We start from the raw sequence: 22,479 nt of genomic DNA, 5'->3' as shown, positions 1-22,479 counted from the left end.
CAACAGAATCATGTTCTCTTAATGTGGAGTTCCCATTGGATGCTCAATCCATAGCGGGATTTTGACTTCCAACTGGGCAATCAGATAGAAAATTGTATAATAGGTGTGCCGCTTACAAATGCAGCTAGCTGGCTTAATTATCTCATACTACTATAGTTGCTATTCCATTGTAACATGGCCTGTCTGACACTCCTTCCTTGGAAAAGGGAAAAACCTCTGACTTTTTCACTTGAATAAGAGCCGAGATTGTCAGAAATGAAACTCATATGAATATAATTATAACTATGATATCTACAAATTGCTCATTGTTTTCATGCTGCATACTGCTTTGCAAGCACGTAGTTTTCTTAAAACCCACATGCCGTCAAAATGAAGAGCATGTGCAAATTCATTTACCAGTTATCAAGAAATATAAAAAGAAAATGATCTCCGACGGATGAGTGACTTTAGCATCATAAACAGATGGCAACACAAATTTTTATCAGTCAAGACATGTTCAAAGTTCAGTATGACTGAAAGAAAATTTGCTGTATGTAAAAACTCAGATGGAATAGAACCCAATGACCATAAAGCCATTAGATAATAATAATGCAGCTGCACTCTCTCAGCGCCATTGCGAAGAAATTCCAGGTGGTCATTGGCAAATACCCACATAGTCCAATTGATTCCACAACTACACAATTTTTGAATCAAGCTCCAAACTTTTGGTCTAAATCTGTCACATACATGGTGTATAATATGTAACATATGTTTGGTCTTAAATTTGGCTTATATTACAGTTACTTCATCTAACCTATTTTTTGTTTCATTATCATATTATCATGTCATCAATATCAACCAATTCATGTCCAAACGCCTATTAAATCCATGTACTAACTGGAAGATATCACCGTTATCACCACATAAGTAAGTTAAAATTGAGATTTACACTCACCTGTGCCTTCCAGAGTTGAGTCCTCCCCGAACGACACTTAGACAGATCCATAAACAAATAACCGAAATTGTTTACGTCTTAAATCAAATAACACAGAAGTTAAATACAATTAAAGAACACAAGCCTTTGCAAATGTTGCTATCAGAAGACTCATTCACATATATAATTGGACCAGACCTGGGACCTTTAGCACAGTATAAGAGGTTGGAAGTTGTGTCAACATTAATCATTGGACAAAAAGCATGAACTCAAATTTCTATTCATCTACCAACCTAATTTAAAACACTATTATGAATGCAAAATCTTGTAAAGATCCAACCTTTGAGCAGACAAATGTGTCACCTGAATCTTGATTCTTCCTTCTTCACATTATTGGTCAATCATGTTCACGGCCATTAATTCACACTCCCAACTTTCTCTCAACTGTCGCTACTTTCAAACCCAATTCTCCGTTCCCAAATCAAGGCAGGCTCTATTTCTCTACTCTAACACAGTCCTCATCTATATATAACTTTTTTTTTTGTATCTAATGTGTATAAATAAATTCTTTCAGGTATTTCAAGATCAGTAACTGTTTATCTCTCAACAAACCCAACAACAAAACCACAAATGCATCAACTGACAATCTTCGAATCATATTGGCAGCAGGTGGGACAGGTGGTCATATATACCCCGCAATCGCCATTGCTGATGATCTCAAAACCCTTGACCCGAAAGCCCAATTACTCTTTATTGGCCGTCAAAACGGAATGGAAAGCACTTCAGTACCAGCAGCTGGGTACCCATTTGACCCGATAGCTGCCGCTCCATTGACCCGACCCGTTTACTCTCTTTACAACTTATTCATCCTCCCTTATGTGTTAACCAAATCCCTAGTTAAAAGTTTCCAAATACTTAACGAATTTAAACCACATATAGTTATTGGAACTGGTGGGTTTGTTTCATTTCCAATTTGCTTAGCTGCAGGCTTACGTGGCATTAAACTTGCAATCCAAGAACAGAATTCAGTACCTGGAATTGCCAACCGGGTGCTTTCTTTATTTGCTTATAAAGTGTTTGTTGCATCTAATTCTACTGTTGATTGCTTTTGGCAAAAGAGCAAATGTGTGGTGTGTGGAAATCCGGTTAGATTGTCGTTGAGACAATATGCGTCGAAGGCTGTGGGAAGACGTCATTTTTTTTCGAATGCTGTGGTAGGGAAGGGGGATGGTAAAGTCGTGTTGATTCTTGGAGGCTCTTTGGGTGCAAATGCACTTAATGTTGCTGTTTTGCATTTGTATTCTGAGATGTTGAACGAACGGGAAGACTTGTTTTTAATATGGCAGACTGGGGTTTTAGCGTATGATGAGATGGAGAGCCTCGTGAAATTCCATCCCCGATTATACATAGCCCCGTGAGTGTTTTTTCATTTTAACAGATTGTGTATTACTTACTATATGGCAAAATTTTGCATTTCAGGCTTCGAAGTTTTCTTTGAGAAACAGCTGTCTTTTTCTTCGTTTTAATCTGCTTTGTTCCTAACTTGGTGAAGGTTCTTGCACTCGATGGATTTAGCCTATGCAGCTGCGGACCTTATTGTATCTAGAGCTGGAGCAATGACTTGCTCTGAAATCTTAGCTGCTGGGAAACCTTGTATTCTGGTAAGTAAACACATTCTATAGGCTACTAAGATTGCTTATAAATGATCTAGTTGATGAAAGATCACTAAGTGTTGCCAAAGTAAATATTGGAGGATTGGAATGAACTAAATGTAGACGACCATTGTTGTCTATTATGTACAACTTCAATTCTATTTATAGACATTTAATATGACTACTTTTGGGCCTTTCCAAAACTTATTTTGGCCTTGTTCTCCTAACTTTTGTCTAAATTCTTTGCATATTCTGCTCTTCATGGCCTAGTATTATGGAAGTAGCTGTTAACTGTTGGTATTCCTTTCCTTAGGGTTTGCATCAGCTAACTGAATCGTTTGATGTAAAAAGGATTCTGTGATTACTGATCTGAAGTGTGGCTTCTTTTTTCTACTTATTATTGAAAAGAAATTCATGTTTACCTATATGTAGATACACATATTTTGCCTCCTTGCCTTTACAACTTGGGTACTTCGGTTTCCATGAAATATTAGTATATGAATCTTGGCAAAACACTTCGTTATATCTTTTCATTGAAATTCTTGCAGGTACCTTCACCGAATGTGGCTGAAGGACATCAATTTCACAATGCTTGTCTAATGGCTGATTTAGCTGGTTCTAGGATTATAGCTGAAGATGAACTCGACTCTCTGACTCTTAAAAGTTCTATTGAAGAAATTTTAGGTATGGTTTTCTGTCTCGTCTGTGCATTTTTATTCTAATTTTAGTAATTGAATAGACTGCAGCTAAGTTCATGTAAGTTGAGCTTAATATTAGAGATATTGCACTTTTAGTCTTGTAACCTGAAATATCTCTAAAGCTATCCTCACATTTTAGAAATCTGCTGAAAGATAATGCAGTTACATCTTTCCTGATGTCCTCTCAGATCAGTAATCATAGAAACTTTGACACGCTTGAGACATAAAAGGGGAAAGGGGTGGGGGTGGGGGGGTGGGGGGGGGGGGTTACCATCATTCAAGATGCTTAGTTTTCTGACTTTAGATTGATCAACATATACGTAGAAGCCTTTATACGTGCCTGTCTTTAGAATCCCCATATAAAGCAAGAATTCACAGAAAGGTGTAATTAACAATTTAGATAGGAATCCTTAGTTTCATAAGTGTCACTATAAACAAATGAGAGGATACACTCATTGATTATTTTTCCTTTAAGTTGCAAAAGATAAGAGATTTGTGTTCTTCTCACAGGTTATAATGTGTTCATCATCTCCTTATGGAATTCACAAATCCGTCATATTATGAACATCCTATCAGATTGGAATAATAATGTCAGCAGTACATAGGATTTTGTAAAGGGCCAGCGTGTGTTTTAGATGGCTTCGAAGACTGCAGCAATAGATATATAGCAGCCCCTTATATTGAAATGGCACATAGGAGGTATTAATACCAAACACCAAAATTTAGAAAAAGAACCAGGAGTCTTGCTATACATGTGTTCTATTCTTTTTAGTTGTATTTTTCTTCAAACGGAGAACTCTTTTATCATAGTCTTGTCACGGCCTAGTTTAACGCACTGTGTCTCTTTTGCCTTTTCTTGTGTTGTCTATTTTTTTTTTATTTTTTTTTTCAGCTGAGAGGTTTCCTACTTTTTAAATTTTTTGAGTAGGGAGTGGAATTGCCTATTAGTTTTGCACTTAAGTATCCTGTCCTTTGGTTGCTAGATGCATGTTTATAAGTGTTTTCTGAATCATGTTATCGTTCCTGGTCAATTCTGCTAATTATGTATGAATCACTGCATCGATCCTCCTGATGATGCACCTCCCTCTGCGTAATGGTGTTTTTGCAGATAATGAGGGATTGATGACAGAGATGTCTGAGAGAGCTCTCAAGACTGCGAAGCCAGATGCATCTGTTGAAATTGCTAAACACGTTCTTTCTCTTGTAAACTTGTCGTCAACACAAGGATAAAATTCTGAATCATGCTTGCATCTATTACTGAAAGATAAATATCTTAGTTGTGAACGTCATTTGGGGTGTTTAATTTCTCTCCGTTTTTGCTTATCAATCAACAACCACACCCTTCAAAGAAAAATCTCAATTTTTTGTGGAAAGATATTTTACTTGAACTGAATGGACATAATTTTTCAGAATGTACTTTCAGACAGCAGTTTTCATTTGCAATTTTGAATCTATATCCTCCACTTAAATGTCCAAACTTGACCTGGTATTTGTGTCCTTGTTGGCATTTGACCCTTTTTTAGATATTTCAATAGCTTCTTGATGAGATTTTACACTATTGAGAAGATTTTTGTGTTAGTGATGTCACTCAATTGCGTCCTTTTCTTTCACTGATTGGATAAGAATTCAAATATCTGAATTAAGGTAGTTCTCTCTTTCACGCATCATCATCTTTCTTCTTCTACACTTTTTGGGATAAGTGTCTTCCATCATTGGCTTTCCGCCACAAGACATAAGTAAGGAACAAAAAGAGGACTAGCAAAAAAGAAAAAAGATAAGGCAAAGTTTAAGCTTTCAATTGGACAATCATAGTGCAACAATCATTGTGCATTATTAGTACCAAAGAAGTTGATATCCATTATAAGAATATTTTTCAAATTCATCGTACATCAATATTAATTCTTCGAAATAGTGTGGGCCGACTCGGAGACCTGGGATCTTGGCTTAGTAATGAATGAAGGGAAGCTCTTCAAGCTTTCTACGCCAACGGCTTATGTAGTGATCGGCCTTGGGGAATGTTTTGGGAGACGACCTCCCGCCGCGATAATAGGAGCTTTCCCTTTCCTTTATGTTACACAAGATGCGCAATGGAATAGTACGAGGTGACTGATTACATTAGATATAATATAAAAATAAAAAATACTGAAAATTCTTTATATTTTTTACTGACATGATTTTTTTAAATATGATTAAAGTTACATCAACACTGAAAATAGAAGTGAGACAGAGGAATTACTGTTATCCACCTTGGTTACGAAATAAATCCCACCTAGTGGTCCCATGGAGTAGACGGAGCATTAGAACCAGACACGTTAACACATGTTGCATGCATATAAGATATCCCAGTAAGTATTGAAAACGAAAGCAACAAGGCATAAATGAAACCGGAACTTGGTAATTTGGAAATTCAAAGCTTACACGTTAATCATTTTACTGTTTAAAACGACTCAATGCATAACAATTAAATTCTTCCAATTCCTGAACAGTAGAGAATTATAAAATGATAGCGTTTCCTCAACCGATTCACACGGCTGCTGGCCCCGCCGCTGCCGTTGTTAGTCGGCCGCAGCGGCGGCTGAGATCAGTCTGCGGCGGCGGTGGTGATAGAAGGACACCTAAGCCATCGGTTTGTACGGCAGATGAGCTTCATTATGTTCCCCTTCCCAACAATCAATGGAAACTCGCTCTATGGCGCTACTTGCCTTCACCTCAGGTGCTCTACATTGGAATCATCAACATTCTATATATGTTTTATCGAAAATCTAGAAAAGGAATATATGTCTAATGTGTGAAAAATGTATGTGCAGCGGAGCCGCAGGAATCATCCTCTGTTATTGTTGTCTGGAGTGGGCACTAATGCCATTGGCTATGATCTTGCTCCTGGTGTAAGTCTCTCTGCTACTTCTCTATAGATATCTACGTGCATCTTGTTGATTGAGTAACTGCTTACTCCTTCGGTTTCAATTTGTTTGTCTGGTTTGACTTGGCACACACTTTTGAATCTTGTCGTTTTAAACTAAAGATATGTAAAATGTACCAAAATGCCCTTTACTCGCGTGGTCTAACACATGTCATGTAGATACTTGGAATTAAAGAGTTGTCAAAAAAAGGAAAGGCGCATTCTTTTTTAAAGGACTAAAAAGGAAAGGAAGACAAACAAATTGAAAAGAAGGGAGTATATTTTTCCAAATGTTGGTTGTTAGTCTTCTTAAATTTTAATCCTAATTTGCATTAGCAAAGAAATTTATGTATAAGCCGTGGTGCATAACAGCCGATAGACGATTGGAGGCCTGATGTTTTTCGTGAATTTGCCAAGGCTTTTTGTTAATTATTGAGCAGGCAAAGGTTGTGGTCAAGAGAATATTGTAGACTCATCTAAATTGTTTAAGCTCTTGTAGTGCAGTTCAAGCTTTCCGCTCATTCAAATTCTAAGTCTTGAACCAACTTCCAGCTGTGTTTCTGCTATAAGCACCAAGCAATACGTGGAGAAGTTGGTTTAACATTGTTTACCCCGAATTCGGATAATCAATTAAATTTGTGAGTGGGTATAGGATATGTGCTTGGATCTTGACGTGTATTTGGAAGAGAAAATATGTGTATGAGCGTTCTTCAATAAAATGGCTAATAATGACAATGATCTATGAATGTAAACGTTTATAAGCAATGTGGGACACTTGATAGAAGATACACGACAACAATGGACACATATGATCTTGTCACTCCTCGAATCACCAGTTCCTTCATTTTTCTCAAATTCCTCTCTTGAATCTTCTTTCCTTCATATTTCCGAGATGTCTGAATCCACGTCCCATGATGCTCCACTGGTGTCATCCCCGAGGGCCGAGCCTGCGTCTCCGGTTAAATTCGAGCCCACGGCTTCGGATATCATACCGGCTAAATTCAATTTCAACAAAGATCTCGAGGTCGAAAAGCCTTCCTCCGTTTCAGACAGGGGGTTCGACGTGAGGCGGTACCCCTCATCTATTACCGAGGAGAAGCTCAATATAGTCCGGGTCGACTGCGGGTGGGACACTCGTCCAGCTCGGGTTTTCGTCCCCGGACTAGATGAATCTGTTACTGACCATCGTGAAGGGTTTCTGTACGTTTACACATATCTTTTCACTCTCAAACTCGACCCTCCGGTGGATCCGGTCATTCTTGACATGTGCCGGACTTACGGCGTTACGTTGGCTCAGATCGGCCCAATTGTTTGGAGGGTCGTAGCGTGTCTCCGGTTGTTGGCCAACAACGCCGAGAAGGAGCTCACACTGGCCCACCTGATACGCCTATACTCCCCGAGGCTGTTTCGGGGTGGCGTAATGAAACTGACCAAGCGCAGTCGGAATCCATTTTTCTCAAAAATGGATGAAGACAGAGACCGGGGATGGTTGGAGCAATACGTCCGAGTGAAGACCGAGGACATTATTCCGGCCGATTACATGCCTTTCCTGGAGAAGTGGAATAACAAGCGTAAGTCCGAAACCTCGAATAATTGCTTTAGCACGCTTCGTCAAATTTTGATTCCGCTTTCTCACTGTTTCTTCCTTACTTTTATCAGCCAATGGGTACGTTCCTCCGGTCATTCGAAATCTGAGTGACTGGGTCACCGTACTCCTCGTCCAGCATCCTTATGACAACCAGACATGGGCCCACCTGTCACGTGGTCGATGGGTCGCCCAAAATCACGGTAGTCTTCTACTTCTATTCTACTGCATCCTTCTCCATTCGTTCCGTCCTTCGACCTTCGCTAACATCTTATCTTTTCAGGTTTGCCTAAGGGCTCGGCAGCCCCTAGATCGGAGTCGGGGACCGCTCCCCCAGCACCGGCGTCCGAGTTTGACACGGCGGGTTCTTCCCGTGTTCTCGCCGATGCTGCGAAAAGAAAACGGCCCTCCGAAAAGGGGCAGACGCCACAAAAGAAGAAAGCAAGGAGCGTTGCTCGGTCTTCAAGGGAAGAGACGGAGCCCGATATCATTGTTCGGAGAGTTGGCTCGGTTCCCTCCGTGGCTCCAATACCGGAGTAGGCGGTATCCGTTCCACCCCTTCTTTCTATCGGCGAAGGTCTCTTGGTTCCTGCTCTACGTTCAGGTGCGGAAGAAATACTTTCCCCGGCTCCTCTTCGGTCGATTGACTTTGTCGACATTTCAGGTGAAACTTCTTCGGAAGATACTCCCCTGCAAAGGAAAAGGGGGTCCGGGGAAGCGGCCGCTGCTGAAGCTGATCAAAGAACCGTCCCAGTACCGGAGAGCGAAGCCCCCACAGACGCTCGTCCGTCTCCCGAGCATGAGCCTGCTACAACTGCGGAGCCCTCGGCCTTTGCCGAAAATATTGAGGCTGCTCCAAGTTCATCTACCCCGGCTCCGCGGGTGGATGATTTTGATGATATGTTCTCGAGCACTCCCCCCGCCACCGGCGAAGCTGCGGGCTTTGGTCATCTCCCTATTCCCCGGGCCACGAGGTTGGCCAACCGGACCTCCGAATCTGGTGCCAGGGATAGCTTGGTGAATATCTTCCCGGCCCCGAGCGTGGAGCCAAGGAGAACCAGATCGGCCGTAATAACCGTCCCCGAGGACTGTAGCTTTCTGTCGCGTCCGGTGGGCGTAGCCAGCTATTTGCGACCCCTTGTCTCTGACTCGGATAGGCGCAAAATGACTGGGGTCACTTGGCAGTGCCTCATTAACGAGGGTATGCACGCGGGCAACCGGGTAAGATTCTTAGCCATCCTTGTAAACTATAGTTTATCTGAGGATTTTATCCTTACTTTGCCTAAGTCTTCTAACTTGTTTTACCTGCAGAGTGTGGTGCTGGTCAACGAAGCCTTCATCCGTGCCCAACACGAGATGGACGATCTTCGAGGCCAACTGGATGCCCAGGGCCGAGAAACGGAGAAATACCAGCATCTTCTTCGGGAGAAAGAGGAAGAGTTGAACCGGGCGGCCGTGTTGGCCAACCTCCGTCCTGAGCTTGATGCGGCTAAGGACGAAAACCGCCGTTTGAAAAGTGAACTGGCCGCCATGACCGATTATAACCGGAGCCTTGAGGCTGACAAGATCGGCCTTAGCCGGGATAAAGCCCAGTTTTCCTTGAGGCTAAATGAGCTTGAGACCACGGTTTCCTGCCTCCGGGGGGAACTGGACTCGGTGAAGGCTGATGCTACGGGCTTGGCCGAGAGGAACCGGCGGCTCGAGTCCGAGACTGCTTTGTTCAACGAGCGCAGGAGGGTGTTCGAGGAGAAAGCCGAGGAGCGGTCTCGGATATGTGAAGGCCTAAGAGCTGAGCTCGAGGAGGAGGTTATTGCCAATGACGGCCTTAAGGCCGAGCTAGAGGCGGCCACCCGTAGGAGAAGTATCCTTGAGGAGAACCGGGTTGATCTGGAAGCCAAACTGGCCAAGGCTGAGGCCGATTTGGAGGAAACCTGGAAAAGTGTGGAGGCGGTCGAGGCTCATACTGCTATTGTCGCCGAGTATGAGAAGTGGAAGTCTCGGCGGATCACCCTCGAGCAAGCTGAGAACGGCCTTTCGGATCTTCCGGCCCTGATACTCGAAGCCAAAAGGATGGAGGAGGAAGCCAACCGTGCTCTCGGGTCCGAGTCAGATGAATCCGAGAGGACCGAGTCCGAGCACTCATCCACCTTTAGTCATACCGGATAGCATAGGGCTTGTGCTTCGTCTTTTGTTTTTGTTTTTTGCCTTTGTAGGATTTTGATTTTTGATGTAAAAAACATCTCTTGTATATATAAAGAATGTCTTTTTCCTGTTTCTTCGTTTGAATGTTTGCTATTATTTTTGCCATAACCGTTGGTCCGTTTTAGGACAAGTCGTCCCATAGTCGTTAATTCGCCGTACCCGTGGGACTTATCCGACGCTTCATAAGTTCAAACGTCTCCGACTTACGATAGGCATTTCCTTTAGGGTCGGTATTTTTTCAGCCTTGGCAGAATTTTTGATGTAGCAGTCCCCGTTTAGGGGAGTTTGTCGAATTTTGGCTCGGATCATTGTGACCTTGTTGCCTTTGTCGAATTTCGGGCACAATCCTCGGTATAGAGTATATGAATGAGGCAGTGCCGGAATACGGCGGTTACCATCGGGGCAAAGTCCTTTTAACAGAAAGACACCCAAGATTTTTCTATCCAAGCTTTTGATAACTTTGTGTTTGCGAAATGTTTGTACATATGAGAATTTTAATTCCTTCTACCTTTGCTGTAGCAAATATACAACGGGACACGATTCGTTATGATCGTTTGGTCCTTACATCGAAGGCTATGGCCGGTGGCCGGGCCTTAGTTTTGCCGTAGCAAATGCTAAATGGGACACGATTCATTATGATCGTTTGGTCCTTACATCGAAGGCTATGGCCGGTGGCCGGGCCTTAGTTTTGCCGTAGCAAATGTTGAGTTTCCTCATTTTCTTTGACCGGGGTCATCTTCGGTGCGGGCATGGTATTCCTCTAGCACTTATCCGAGCTGCAAGGTCGGGTGAGTGCTATTAAGTCCCCAATCGGAGGGTGTGACCTCGGATTTCCGGGCGCTGGTCTTTCATCCTTGTCGAGTAACACGTTGTACCTGTTGCCTCATTAAAAACCTTGTCGGAAAACCCATTTCGGGACAAAACCGTACTAAGGAAAAGAGTGCAACACGTGTTTTCAGGCCTAAATTCTAATTTTACCCCGTTCTTGACTCCCTGCAAAAGAGAGGTTAATAAGAGAATACGGGGAGGCCATACCTTAGCAGTAGTATCTTTTCAGATGAGCCACGTTCCAGTTGTTACGCAGGTGTTGCCCGTCCATGGACTCCAATTGGTACGATCCTTTGCCCGTTATACCGGTTACCTTGTACGGGTCTTCCCAGTTCGGACCCAGCTTTCCCTCGTTGGGGTTCTTGGTGTGCAAGGTAACTTTTCGAAGCACTAGGTCCCCAACTTGGAAATGTCGAAAGTTGGCTCTTCGATTGTAGTATCTTTCCATTCTCTGTTTTTGGGCCGCTATGCGGACCGACGCGCTTTCGCGTAGTTCATCCGTGAGGTCGAGCTTCACGGCCATGGCCTCCTCATTTGACTTTTCGGTGGTGTACCTGAAACGGAGGGTCGGTTCGCCAACCTCCACGGGGATAAGGGCTTCGGCCCCGTAGACCAAAGAGAATGGGGTTTCCCCCGTGCTCGATTTGGACGTGGTTCTGTAAGCCCACAGCACCTCCAGCAATACTTCCCTCCAATGGTGCGTTGATGCTTCTAGTTTTTTGCTCAGATTTTGGATTATCGTTTTGTTCGTGGATTCTGCCTGTCCGTTTGCGCATGGGTGATACGGGGTTGACATGATTTTCTTGATCTTCAATCCCTTGAAAAAATTGTTGACTTTGGCGCCCACGAACTGAGGACCATTATCACAAGTTATCTCGGCGGGGATGCCGAAACGGCAGATGATGTGATCCCATATGAAGTTGATGACTTCTTTCTCTCTGATTTTTTCAAAGGCCTGCGCTTCAACCCACTTAGAAAAATAGTCAGTCATAAACAAAACAAAACGGGCCTTACCTGGTGCCCGAGGTAATGAACCCACAATGTCCATTCCCCACTTCATGAAAGGCTAAGGTGAGATCAACGAATGCAGCAACTCCCCGGGCTGGTGAATCATCGGAGCATGCTTCTGACACCCGTCACATTTTCGGACAAAACTTCTCGAGTCTTCGTCCATCCGGTTCCAGTAATAACCGGCCCTGATAATCTTGCGAACCAGAGCTTCTGCACCAGAGTGGTTGCCACAGGTTCCCTCGTGTATCTCCCTCATCACGTACTCCGTTTCACCGGGGCCCAAACACATAGCCAGGGGACCAAGGAAAGAGCGTCGATACAATTGGCCGTCCACCAAGCAAAAACGGGCGGCCTTGGTCCGTAGTGTCCGTGATTCCTTCGGGTCACTTGGGAGGTTATCATCACGCAAGTAGTCAATGTACTTGTTGCGCCAATCCCAAGTTAAGCCCATTGTGTATATTTCGGCGTGTCCGCTTTCTATGGCCCTGTTCGATAAGTGCACCGTTGCCCCGGGGTTGATTTCCTCCCCCTCGACCGAGGATCCCAAATTTGCTAATGCATCGGCTTCGCTGTTCTACTCCCTCGGTATGTGCTGCATGGTCCATTCTTTAAATTGATGAAGCACCACTTGGGTTTTTTCGAGGTATCTCTGCATCCGTTCGTCCTTGACTTCGAACACGCCGTTCACCTGGTTTGCGACCAAGAGCGAGTCGCACTTTGCCTCGATTATTCCGGCTCCCATACTTCGAGCCAATTCCAAACCTGCAATCATAGCCTCATACTCGGCTTCATTGTTAGTCAATTTAGCAGTTCTAATGGATTGTCGAATGATATCCCCGGCCGGGGTCCTAAGGACAATCCCTAGTTCGGAACCTCTAAGGTTCGAGGCCCCATCCGTGTGTAGAGACTAAATGCCCGTGGTCTTTCCCGAGGTCAGCAAAAGTTCCTTTTCGACCTCGGGGACCATAGCTGGGGCAAAGTCTGTCACAAAATCGGCCAAGATTTGGGATTTGATGGCCGTTCGAGGTTTATACTCGATATCGTAACCGCTAATTTCTACAGCCCATTTTGTTAACCTACCTGACAACTCCGGTTTATGCATGATGTTTTTCAAAGGGTAAGTGGTTACTACACATATGGGGTGGCATTGAAAATAAGGTTTGAGCTTTCTGGAAGCACTTACCAGTGCTAATGCCAATTTTTCCAAATAGGGGTAACGGGTCTCCGCATCCCCCAAAGTTCTACTCACGTAATAGACAGGAAATTGCGTACCTGATTCTTCTCGGACCAAAACGCCACTTACCGCCACTTTGGAGACAGCTAGGTAGAGGAAAAGCGGCTCGTCGGCCCTCGGTGTGTGCAGCAACGGGGGGCTAGACAAGTACCTCTTCAACTCTCGTAGAGCTTCTTGGCACTCCGGTGTCCAAACGAAGTTGTTTTTCTTCCTCAGCAAAGAGAAGAAACGGTGACTCTTGTCCGAGGACCTCGATATGAAGCGACTCAGCGCCGCTATTCTTCCGGTGTGCTTCTGCACCCCTTTTATGTTGTTCACAACCTCGATGTCCTCGATGGCCTTAATCTTGTCCGGATTGAATTCAACTCCCCGGTTTGACACCATGAAACCCAAAAAATTACCGGACCTTACCCCGAAGGCACATTTCTCCGGGTTGAGCTTCATGTTGTATCTGCGGAGCACATTAAAGGTTTCCTGCAAATGCTTTAAATGGTCCTCTATTTCCAGGGACTTAACAACCATATCGTCAACATAAACTTCCATCGTTTTCCCTATTTGTTCTTCGAATATTCCATTAACTAGGCGTTGGTAAGTTGCACCGGCATTTTTTAATCCGAAAGGCATGTCGTTATAACAGTAAGTCCCATAACGGGTGATGAAGGATGTTTTCTCTTGATCCTCCGGGTGCATCCGGATTTGGTTATACCCGGAGTAAGCATCGAGAAAACTTAACATTTCATGTCCGGCCGTCGCATCGATCATTCTATCGATGTGAGGTAATGGAAATGAATCCTTCGGGCATGCCTTGTTTAAATCCTTATAATCGACAAACATTCGAAATTTATTACCTTTTTTGGGCACCACTACTACGTTGGCAAGCCAATCCGGGTATTTCACCTCCCGAATGGAACCTATTTTTAAAAGCTTTGTTACCTCGTCTTTTACGAAGGCGTGTTTTGGCTCCGCCATGAGCCTTCTTTTTTGCTTCACCGGGGGAAACTTCCCGTCCAAGCTGAGCTTGTGAGATGCTATTTCCGGTGATATACCTGTCATATCTATATGCGACCATGCAAAGCAATCGGCGTTAGCTCGAAGAAACTCAATTAATTTGCGCCTGAGCTCCGGGGTAAGCCTCGTGCCCAAGTATACCTTTCTGTCCGGTAAGTACTCGATCAGGATGATCTGCTCCAGCTCCTCTACGGTCGACTTGGTCGCGTCCGAGTCATCCGGCATGACAAAAGATCTGGGTACCCCGAAATCATCCTCTTCATGCACTGGATCTGGCCCGGTATACTTTGGTTGCTATTGGGGGACCTCCCCTCCGGTTACACCCTTTTCTTCCTGAGCCAGCTCCTTGGGCCGGGGCGCCGCCTCCTCTACTGCGAACATTTCCTTTGCTACGGGCTGCTCACCTCGGATGGTTTTCACCCCCTCCGGGGTGGGGAATTTCAGCAACTGATGCAGTGTTGAGGGTACTGCCCTCATGCTATGTATCCAGGGTCTGCCCAATAATGCATTATACTTCATGTCCCCTTCGATCACATAGAACACCGTTTGTTGAATGGTGCCATCCACGTTCACGGGCAACGAGATCTCTCCCTTCGTGGTTTCACTAGCCATATTGAACCCGCTGAGTACCCGAGCCACCGATACGATTCGATCGAGTAGCCCTAGCTGTTCGACCACTCTCCATCGGATGATGTTGGCCGAGCTACCTGGGTCAACCAAAATACGTTTAACCTTAGTTTTAAAGATAAGTATAGAAATTACCAATGCATCATTGTGCGGTTGAATGATGCCTTCCGCGTCTTCGTCATTGAAGAAAATAGAGCCCTCGGTTGAATGGTCTCGGATGCGTTTTTCACGAACAATAGAAACCTTTGTCCGTTTCATTACCGGCCCCCGAGGGGCGTCAATACCCCCAACTATCATGTTGATTGTATGCTGGTGTTCGGCCGGCTCGGCCCTTCGATGAGCTTCCCTTTCCTTGTAATGATTTTTGGCTCGCTCGCTCAGCAGATCTCAGAGATGACCGTTTTTCAACAAACGGGCTACCTCTTCTCTCAACTGACGACAATCCTCGGTTTTATGGCCATGGGTTCCGTGATACTCACACACCACGTTCGGATCCCGTTGGCCTGGATCCGATCTTAGCGGTTTCGGCCATCTCACGTCCGGGACGCGGCCGATGGCCGAGACGAGGCCTGAAGTACTAACGTTGAAGTTGTACTCCGAAATTTTCGGTGGGCCCTTATTACCGGCAGAACTTCCGGCATCACTCCTGAACGAGAGCCCCCGGCTACTCGTCGGTCGTTCGACCTGCTTGCTACCCCGACCCGAGAAACGGCTCGGGCTTTCCCTTGACTTTTCCGACCTAAAATTTTGTCTCTCCGAATGGGAGTATGGCCGAAACCTTTCGCTCGACGATTCGGCCTTTGCTCCATAACCCTTGTTTGGCTTTTCAAAACTTCTATCCATTTTTACAGGGACCGGGGGGAGCTCGAACTAATCATCCTCCACCCGAATCTTCGATTCATACCGGTTATGGACATCGGCCCATGTCACAGCCTCGTATTCCAGCAAATTTTCTTTCAATTTGGCCGAAGCAGTTGAACTTAGCATGTTGAGCCCCTTTGTGAAAGCTTGTGCGGCCCATTCTTCTGGAACCGGGGGGAGTTCCATCCGTTCCCTCTGGAACCGGTTGACGAACTCCCGCGGTAACTCATCGTCCCTTTGGGTTATTCGGAAGATATCGGCCTTGTGGGCCTGCACCTTTTTGGCACCGGCATGAGATTTTACGAAGGCATCGGCGAGCATTTCGAAAAAAGTGATCGAATGCTCGAGTAGGTGGTCATACCACGTCAACGCCCCCTTCGACAGAGTTTCCCCAAATCTTTTCAACAACACTGACTCAATCTCATCTTCCTCCATATCATTGCCTTTTATGGCACAGGTATATGAGGTCGCTTGCTCGTGCGGGTTCGTTGTGCCTTCATACTTCTGTATATCGGGCATTTTGAACCTCTTCGGGATCAGTTTCGAGGCTGCACTCGGAGGAAAAGGCCTTTGGATGTACCTTTTTGAATTCGGCCCCTTCAGCAAAGGTGGAGCCCCCGGTATCTGGTCCACCCGAGAATTGTATGTCTCGACCCTCTTCTCGGTTGAGTCTACCCGTTTCGCCAAAGTTTCGAGCATCTTTAGGATCTCGGTAGAGGAGCCGCCGCTCTCAACCATTCGCGCCTCGTTTCTTCCGGTTTCGGCAGTACCCTTTGCCTTTTCCGGCTCTGCTTCACCTTTTCCGCTCTGCAGCTGGGCAATTGCTATTCCTTGCTCGACGATTGCCGCTCTTTGTTCCTGCAACATTTCAAAAATTAAACGTAAGTTAACACCGTCGTTTGGTGCGTCCGGTTCTCTCCGGCCCCGGGTCCGTGACAGTGTAACGGAATTATGAGTATTTAGGGGATCGGTGGCCGGTGGGGCGGCATTCTCCTGGTCCACAGTATTTTGCCGGTTGAGCCCTTCCCTCGAATTGACGAGGTTCGGGTCAGCGGGATTTGGCAATCCCCGTAGTCCGCTGCCTTCATTTTCCGCCACAATCTCGGTGTTGTTGACATGGCCGGATTGTTCGATGTCGGCCATTTGGTCCGTTTTCAGGTGTTTTCGGTTTTGATGAATATGATAGAAATCAAGACCAAAGATCACTATTATCCTAGCCCCACGGTGGGCGCCAAACTGTTTACCCCGAATTCGGATAATCAATTAAATTTGTGAGTGGGTATAGGATATGTGCTTGGATCTTGACGTGTATTTGGAAGAGAAAATATGTGTATGAGCGTTCTTCAATAAAATGGCTAATAATGACAATGATCTATGAATGTAAACGTTTATAAGCAATGTGGGACACTTGATAGAAGATACACGACAACAATGGACACATATGATCTTGGTCGAATCAGATATTTAGAGAGAGAGATTATATATATGAGTCTTTCTATTACAAATGTTCTTGGGAAAATAGAAGAGCCAACCCTTACAAAGGAGGGGGATGTGCTCTATTTATAGCGTGACCTCCATGGGTTTCATACAATGTGAATTAATAAAATAATAGTAATAAGGACAGCTCTGAACGGATTTGGTGGGATTAGACTGACGGCGCCGTCTGACACACGCATGGTGGGTAGTTGACCATGACAGGACGCTACTGGCGCGTGGCTCGCATGCAACGGCCACACGGACCAACGGCTATGCGGGCCAACAGCTACACGGACCAACGGCTATGCGGGCCAACAGCCATACGGACCAACGGCCACGAATGCTCGGGTCACCGGACTTGGCCATTTCAACGACGAAGAAGGCAGATTAGTCGGTGTCCCTCGCTTAGCTCCGGTCCAAGCGTTCCCTCGGTCAAGGGCGAATAGTATCCGGCGCATTCTCATTCCTTTCTTCCGCCAGTTCCTCGTTCCACCGGTTTGCCTCATAACCGGTTTTTACCGTATACAAACATATTTAAAGCTTTTGATTGGGAGAATAAAGCATCAACAGGGATTAGGATTCGGAGCAATAGTAGAATGCTGTCTTGCTCCTATAATTTTGGCTTTAACCTATCCTCTTTAACAATATATGTTAACTTTTCCATCGCTTGTAGTCGTGGTATCTCTAAGACATCCTTATAACATCATTTTCTCGATCGATATCTCATATTAGTGCAGAAGACCTTGAAGGTGGCACCACTCGTCATTCGCCTCGAATAATGGGATGGATGTTCCATGTTTAACAACTACTTATTCAAATGTCCAAAATTTATAACAGTATTGTGAAAATTAATGTACCATCTATGCTTCTGGAGATAGTTTCTCACACTTATTTGTATGTGAACACAATATTGTACACTCTGTGCCTGTCTAATTACAAAATGGAGTCATCTCCTCACCTTGAAAGTGTAATTGGCTTTCTTAGATTGATCTCACGGCTTTCATCAATTTGTATGTCAAGATACAAGCAAAAAATATCTGTCTGAGCAGATGTGGTCATTGTAAAACTTTATTCTGATTTCCCAGTTTCTGGTTTGTATTTGACTTTTAGATAGATATCAGTTTTGTGGTTTAACTTTCAATCAAGAATTGTGGTTACCCTGCAGTCATCTTTTGCACGATATATGTCTGGGCAAGGATTTGATACTTGGATTCTTGAAGTTCGAGGAGCAGGCTTGAGCGCAAAAAATAGTCTGGAGGAACTAAAGGAGCCTCTCCAAGGTAATACAGATCCAAACGGTTCAACTGTGACTAATGAGGCGTATAATGTTCCACCAATGGACTTACCATCCAAATCCAATGAATTGCAAATTTCTAAATTATCACTTAGCATTCAAAATCAATCAGAAGGAAATGGTGAAACTGTACTACCCTTTTATAAAGGCGACTGCATGGACATCATATTCATATTTGGATAAAAAATTCAGGTTTACGAGATGCAGCACAAGTTTCTGCCATCACGAGCCAACTAAGGGAATTTGGTCACAGACTTGGAAATATTGTTGATGAAAGTCAACAACTAATCACTCAGTTTACTGGTTTGCAAAACCGCTTTTCTATTACACTAGAAGATTTCTGGAAACAGCTTCAACTGATTGGGAAGTATAACTGGGACTTCGATCATTACTTGGAAGAAGATGTGCCTACAGCGGTGAGGTGACATCTCGTGGCATAGTTTTTGAACATATTGTTTTTTTATCTCCTCCTGTATCATATTGTAGGGGTTTTTCTAAGATTATCATATTTTTGCACTCAACGTGCATTAATTAGAACTTCTGTTGTTTCTTATGTAGATGGACTACATAAGGAACCAAAGCAGACCAAAGGATGGAAAGTTGCTCGCTATTGGCCATTCTATGGGAGGTATCTTGCTGTATGCAATGCTCTCACAAAATGGTACAACACCTTCTGATCCACCACTACTGTTGTATTTCCTAGACTTACTTATGGAAAAAATGGTTGGAGAAGTTAATCAAATAAGCTTTGGGTTAACTTCATCGCGTCAGTTGTTTCTTCAGCAAAGAGAATGATTACTAGTAGTATATTTATTGTTGAAACAAAAATACTCCTCGAGAGTCAATTTGACTAAATCTCAGAGTTAAAATTAGAGTAGATTAATTCATCTTCAAATTCAGATATTTAAAAACTAAACAACAAGTACTATATGTTGGACTTCTCCTCATATCAAAATGGTGATATTAGATCAAGGTTCACTTAGTTTGCTTCTTGAGAAGCGAAAAGTGTCTCATATTTTGGGAAAGAGGGACTACATGTGTATCGTCATGCAGTATGCATATACGTGTGTCTAAATGTGTATGAGTTTACCAGGTTACAGAGGGAAGTGCACTGAGTTGGCTTCAGTCATCACTTTGGGTTCATCACTGGACTACACTACTTCACGGTCATCTCTGAAAACGCTTATACCCTTTGTAAGTGAAATGAAACAATTTACATCCTGCACTTTGGGGTTTCATAAAGACTGCACCTATGTTTATCTCTAATGTGATGAGCAGAGGATTTTAATTGTTAGTGGATGCACAGGTAGATCCTGCACAAGCTGTGAATCTTCCAGTTGTTCCACTCGGAGCATTACTCGCAGCCATCTATCCTCTTGCATCTTATCCTCCGTATATCTTATCATGGTTAAATCCTCAGATATCTGCGCAAAATATGATGCATCCGGAATTGTTTGAGAGGCTTGTCTTGAAAAACTTTTGTAAGTATGGGATGGGTTTCTTTCTTCATCAAGGAGCATAATTGTCACTGAAATGAGACACAAAACATGATTGACGTGATGTTTTCTTTTCTTTTAAGGTTAGTTGCATCCTGCTAGTAAAAGACTTGAAGGAAAATGATATAATTGGTTCAGCCTTAGGTGAACTGTTGAATTACTGGAAGGGGTTAACAAGTGCACAAAATCATAAACAAGATTGGTATCATCTTATGGCTTTACACAAGAACAGCAATTTCCAACAGGCAGTCAAGTTTTTGAGCACAGTTCAAGCTAATATAGAAGCATTTGCCTGTGATAGGTGTCATTATACAAGAAATCTTATTTCATTTTATTAGATTTCCGCGGTTGTGGATTATGATGGCCTGCTATGTCATCGCATAATTGATCTAACTTTTAACTTCTCCATTATTGGGTCTTATCGCATATTTTCTACCTGAGGATGTTACAAAACAGTTGAACTCGGATAGTTTATAATGTTAATTCTTTGTTACTCTGTACTGCACTCCATTCAAAATTTTAACAACCTTTATCTTGGAAACATTCACATTTATTGTGGAAAAAATGACAAATTATTTCTGAAACTACTTTAATTTCTCAAGCGAACTAACTCTGTGTCAAGCAGAGCCCTGTCCAAGCAGTATTTGATGAATAAATTGTCTTTGTTTTTCATTTGTTGTGTTGCATCAATGGTCTTTGATATCATTAGACCATCGCCAACATGATACTTTGCACAGCTAACATCGATCTTAAAGCTTCAATAGATTAAAATTTTGCATCCTCCAAACTGCCCAGCACTCCCCACTGAAATAGTAAATAAGAAAAGGAAGAAAAAAAAAACTGTTTTACTTTTACTGCTATTATTCATGGTGTATCACATGGTCACATTTTATGCAGGCACTATTCCTGCTAAACTTCTGTCGCAGCTATCAACAGCCTTTGAAAAGGGGGGACTAAGGAATAGAAGTGGGACTTTCTTTTACAAGGACCATCTTCACAAAATCAATGTGCCTGTTTTAGCTCTTGCAGGAGACAGAGACCTTATTTGTCCTCCTGAAGCTGTGTATGGTAAATATCATTTTGTGATTTGTTATCATGTTTACTCACATATTTACCTTCCTCCGCTCATTTTCTTAGCCAACTGCTAATTTTTTACTGCTAATGTTAACGTATTAGAAACTGTCAAGCTGATTCCTGCGAACTTGGCCACGTATAAGGTTTTTGGTGAACCTTGGGGTCCACACTATGCCCATTATGATCTAGTCGGTGGACGAATGGTATGTGATACTAAAATAGTATCTCAAAAACTTTCCGCACTACTACTAATATATGACCCAATGTAAATGCAGGCATACTATCAAGTATATCCACGTATAATTGAATTCCTTAGTCGACATGATATCTCTTGATCTCCAGAGTGTAGCTCTCTGCATCCAGTTCCATGTGAAGGTTTAGCAGATAACTTGACCTCTACCACAGTGTAGGTATCATGTGACAGCGGGAGAAGCTGAAACCTTTAATCCTTCATCCGGTGCCTGGGATCATGAGATGGATGTAAAAACCAGGAGACCATGCAAGCCATATTAGTAGGAGGTATACGATCATTGAGGTTCAAAGATGAGTGATATGAACCATTGTGGGCCAGGGCGCACAGTATTAGGTACGGGTTTGGCCGAATCCACTAGCTTTTGCATAGACCTTGTATTTATTAGGAAATTCATTAAATATGTACAAATATTTTATTGCGAAGCCAGTAACTAAACAAACTATGTGTATGTCGGCATAATTCAAATCCTGGCTCCGCCTTTGATGGTGGATGAGAGATGTGTAGAAGTTCAATTCACTCATAAAGCAGCTTGTATTTAGGGCCATTGAGTGATTTGAGTCTGTCATTGCAGAATCACCGGATTAGAACCAATACCAGTGCTCTCGAAGTTTTTGTTTTGGTGGTATAGGTATGGAGGAGTTTGCTTGTATATGCTTTACTATATTTTTTTCTACTTTGATTTGACATCGTGCCTACTTCTGTTCCACAATATACTGATCAGAAAAAATGAAGGAATCAAGGTCCATTTTTATTTTGGTGAAAGTGATTGGCTGGTAGTGGCCCACTTTTAAAGCGATTGGCACTTCACTTAAAATGATAAGAAGGTCCACTCTTTAAATGCTTAACATGATGGTGGCAAGTTTTCTAGTGTTTTGACCAATATACCCGCCTCTATGCAGCACTTATCAATTTGAATTTTGAACCTCACATGTATCCCAGTAGGGCCAGTACTGTATGGGGAAAAAAAGAACTGGAAAATGGGAAAATTATTGAGGAGGAACAAAGGGTCGGGGAGACTGGATGAAGTTCTGGCCTTTTATGGATGTGGAGCAGTGGTCCTTCCCTCTTTCTTTTTGTTCTAATACACTAATTTTAAATGGCAAAATTTTTATAAATAATTAAAAAAAAAAAAAAGTGATCTCGCGACAGAAAAAAAGAGAGAGAATAACTGAGGAGATCAATGTAATGAATCATCACACTAGAGAAGAGATTAAATTTGTTAAACTAGAGGGAAAAGCTATTGGATTTTGTTCAGTTAGAAGGAAGTAATTAACCTAAATATGAAGATTAAACCATGAGCACAGTGGGATCGATCGTCTAGGCAGTTCTCCAATTTCCTGAGAAGGGCTCAAAAACATCATCCAATAA

The 22,479-nt window shown here is 43.3% G+C and overlaps 2 protein-coding genes across 2 annotated transcripts; both read left to right on the top strand.

Annotated features, from left to right (window-relative positions):
• The first annotated feature begins 999 nt into the window (after positions 1–999).
• Positions 1,000–4,552, top strand: LOC132633218 (uncharacterized). The gene is made up of 5 exons (XM_060349487.1): positions 1,000–1,399; positions 1,488–2,327; positions 2,466–2,574; positions 3,114–3,249; positions 4,372–4,552. Exons 1-5 carry the CDS (start codon positions 1,317–1,319, stop codon positions 4,491–4,493), a joined length of 1,290 nt encoding a protein of 429 aa, XP_060205470.1. The 5' UTR covers positions 1,000–1,316; the 3' UTR covers positions 4,494–4,552.
• Positions 4,553–4,695: 143 nt separating this feature from the next.
• On the top strand, positions 4,696–21,799 carry LOC132633217 (uncharacterized). Its single transcript, XM_060349486.1, has 10 exons — positions 4,696–5,976; positions 6,071–6,148; positions 18,160–18,274; positions 18,481–18,704; positions 18,847–18,949; positions 19,382–19,482; positions 19,595–19,769; positions 20,682–20,852; positions 20,961–21,061; positions 21,134–21,799. Exons 1-10 carry the CDS (start codon positions 5,764–5,766, stop codon positions 21,191–21,193), a joined length of 1,341 nt encoding a protein of 446 aa, XP_060205469.1. The 5' UTR covers positions 4,696–5,763; the 3' UTR covers positions 21,194–21,799.
• The last annotated feature ends 680 nt before the right edge of the window (positions 21,800–22,479 follow it).

This window comes from Lycium barbarum, chromosome 3, assembly GCF_019175385.1.
Source record: "Lycium barbarum isolate Lr01 chromosome 3, ASM1917538v2, whole genome shotgun sequence".
NCBI classification, from domain to species: Eukaryota; Viridiplantae; Streptophyta; class Magnoliopsida; order Solanales; family Solanaceae; genus Lycium; species Lycium barbarum.
Note: the sequence above shows the minus strand (reverse complement) of the source record. Positions and strands in the feature narration are given on the sequence as shown.

Bases quoted from the DNA above. Each gene is read 5' to 3' on its own strand.
- LOC132633218 (XM_060349487.1), top strand. From the start codon at position 1,317: ATGTTCACGGCCATTAATTCACACTCCCAACTTTCTCTCAACTGTCGC. The intron at 1,400-1,487 runs GCAGGCTCTATT...AAATTCTTTCAG, and splicing joins TTCTCCGTTCCCAAATCAAG to GTATTTCAAGATCAGTAACT. The intron at 3,250-4,371 runs GTATGGTTTTCT...GTGTTTTTGCAG, and splicing joins TTCTATTGAAGAAATTTTAG to ATAATGAGGGATTGATGACA.
- LOC132633217 (XM_060349486.1), top strand. From the start codon at position 5,764: ATGATAGCGTTTCCTCAACCGATTCACACGGCTGCTGGCCCCGCCGCT. The intron at 19,770-20,681 runs GTAAGTATGGGA...CATTTTATGCAG, and splicing joins GCTTGTCTTGAAAAACTTTT to GCACTATTCCTGCTAAACTT. The intron at 20,853-20,960 runs GTAAATATCATT...TTAACGTATTAG, and splicing joins TCCTCCTGAAGCTGTGTATG to AAACTGTCAAGCTGATTCCT.